General features: G+C 37.6%; 1 protein-coding gene across 1 annotated transcript in view; it reads left to right on the top strand.

The window, feature by feature from the left end:
* Positions 1–2,673: 2,673 nt before the first annotated feature.
* The window catches only part of LOC144963778 (uncharacterized), a gene marked incomplete at its 5' end in the record, with an annotated part of 1,221 nt that continues 1,027 nt past the window's right edge, over positions 2,674–2,867 (top strand). The window contains one exon of the mRNA XM_078897718.1: positions 2,674–2,867. This exon is cut by the window's right edge and continues 1,027 nt beyond it. Coding sequence (XP_078753844.1) covers positions 2,674–2,867 — 194 coding nt within the window.

Below are 2,867 nucleotides of genomic sequence, written 5' to 3'. Positions count from 1 at the left end.
GCGCTTTGAGCACGTTTAGTGGATATTGCCCTCTATAAAAGTTCATTTCCCCCCCCCATTATAACCATTTAGTTCATGCAAGCCCGACGGGCCGACCAAGGCGCCCGTCCGTGTACGGCTCTTATACTGGCTGGTTTCGATATGCAGTTGAGCACTCCCACTACAACAAGGAAGTGATCTATGAGGGGTGGACTTGTCTGATGGACTGAATATCCCGCAAGATCAATCAATAGACGTCTATTTAACAAATGGACCATGAGACACTTGAAAGACACAGCCTGTCATTTTATATCTGAGTTTTATTTGATGATTGACATCACTAAATCAATGATAATTGAATGTTTCAAGCTGGTCTATCATCATCATTATTACTATTATTATTGACAACATTATCATTATTCTTTTAATTCAACGGGGATGATACGTATCGACTTGTACATATATGCAGGTCTGACACCCGAACACGTATGGGCCTAGTTACATATTGTTGTAATGGACAATATTTGAGCCCATAAGGAATTAGGTTATCAGAACTGCAAATAAGTGCACATCGATACGTATCCATGTGCTCGAGGTAATTGGTCACATTGCAAAATGTGCTCAAAGTGACCCACATAGTGAAACGTATTCACAGCTTTTCACATATCTCACATCATGATTGGTCATTTTGTTCAGCTTGACACATGGGTATGTTTATAATTCATTAACAAAGCAGCGTGTTTACATTTATTTAAAGAAATATCCAATCTTGGACAGCAACCAATCATGTTATTGATGACTGGGTTGGATAAAGATCTGAATACAGATCGCTCCCATTGTCAAACGGCTTACGAGTTAGATTTTACAGATAGAATGAAGTTGACGTCACTCCTGTCTTTGTTATTGTTTTTTGCCATCCGCATTTATGAGTAATTCTCACTAAACTGTATTATCCAGACCATAAAAGTTCATGGTTACTGAGAGTTTTGTGTGTTGGTCCGTTATACTTCCAGATGGCAATGTTGTGAGCTTCTTGGCCAAGCGCATTCAATCTATACAAACTTTTTTTTCTGGTTGCCATATAAAATAGACAGAACGAAACTGACGTCACCCACCTCTTTGTTGTAGAGGGATTTTTAGTTTATTTTTTTCTTATTTACGAGTTTATTTATTATAGTTTTTGTTCTTTCAAAATCTATATTCTTTCTCCAAAAGAAAAGAACCAGATTTAATTCAATACTCACATTTTTAGCTATAAAATCAATTTTCAGCATCTAGATCACTCCGATATAATACCGTTATAAACGGGGGTGATCTATAGATAGAATGCGCTTGGCCAAGGAGTTCACAACATTGCCATCCGGAAGTATAACGGACCAACACACAAGCTCTGTGTAACCATGAACTTTTATAGTCTGGTTAATACAGTTTAGTGAAAACAACTCACAAACGCGGATGGCAAAAACAATAACAAAGGCCTGAGTGACGTCATCTGCATACTATCTATATTACCTTTCCATGTGCTCGAGGGCAATAGTCACATAGCAAAATGTGCTCAAATGACCCACATTGTGAACAGTGTTCACACCTTTTGAAATATCAAACATCACGATTCGTCATGTTATTCAGCTTGACACATGGGTATGTCTACAACTTACATAAACAAAGCAGCGTGTTTACATGTGTTAAGAAATAATATCCAATCTACGGAGAGCAACAAATCATATGATTGATGACTTGGTTTTACGAAAACATGAATATTGATCGCACCCATTATGCCCTTTAACCAGTTAACTGCCGTACTACGGAAAAACACGTATTTAATAATTTGGCTAGAAAACTCGTCCTTCAAACACCGATCGATTTAAATGACCCTCGTCTTGACAAAAACTCTCAAACCTCAACCCGAGACATCGCGAGGGTCATTGTTTTTTGTTTGTTTTCTAAACCACTGTGTGTTTTCTGTCGCCGGCCATCTGGTTCCTAAATGCTAAAATGCTAAAAATGAAACATGTCGTGGAAGATCGATTCAGTGCCATCTTTTTCAATTTCTTCTTCTTCTTCAACAAACAAAAAAAAAAAAAAAAAGAAAAAAAAGAAGCAAAATAGGAGTTGATATTCTTCAGTTTTATCCTCTTTTGCCAATATCGATTGAGCTTTGAAGGACGAGTTTCCTGGCCAATTTTTTTAAATACGAGTCTTTCCAGAGTACGGCAGTTGATTGGTTAAATCTCAGGCAATTCATTTTCCATTTATCTCCATCCACAGATTGTCATTGGGCGTCGGAAATAGCTCAGATGAATCCACCTAGTTCGTCATCTATGTGGAAGATGGATCGTCCGTCTCGTGTCTGATCTGTGTCTGTGACCATTTCCGGACGACTTCACGTTTAAAGAGGAAGTGTATGAATGTCCTGATATAAGGCCATATATAATTTATGCATATAATACAAGATTCAAAATGAGTATTATTTCACCTATAAAACGCTGCCTTTTGGCGCAATAATATATCGTGCGGCCATTATAAGAAAGGAAATGGGGAACGTCTCGCACTGACACAACTGAAGCACCATAACTGTTATTTGAGATAGAAAAGAACTTATTATCTTTAACATTGCTCGCCAAAAAAACAAAACAAAAAACGTTCGTTGAACAACTCATTGCCATATAAACCTATCAGCATACGCCATCTTAAAATATACCGTCAGATAACGATCCAGCGCCAAATGCTTCGAAAAGAGCAAAACAGGAGTTGATATTCTGCAGTCTCATCCTCTTTGCCAATGTTTTCACTAGTATTTTAATCATTATTTCGGAACCCTTAAAGCGTAAATTCAAGTTCCATGTTGTCTTGAGTGTATGTATCTGTAACATTTACTCTAGCTTGGC

Source organism: Berghia stephanieae, chromosome 2 (assembly GCF_034508935.2).
Source record: "Berghia stephanieae isolate SIO BIC M18660-M18661 chromosome 2, UCSD_Bste_1.3, whole genome shotgun sequence".
NCBI classification, from domain to species: Eukaryota; Metazoa; Mollusca; class Gastropoda; order Nudibranchia; family Aeolidiidae; genus Berghia; species Berghia stephanieae.
Note: the sequence above shows the minus strand (reverse complement) of the source record. Positions and strands in the feature narration are given on the sequence as shown.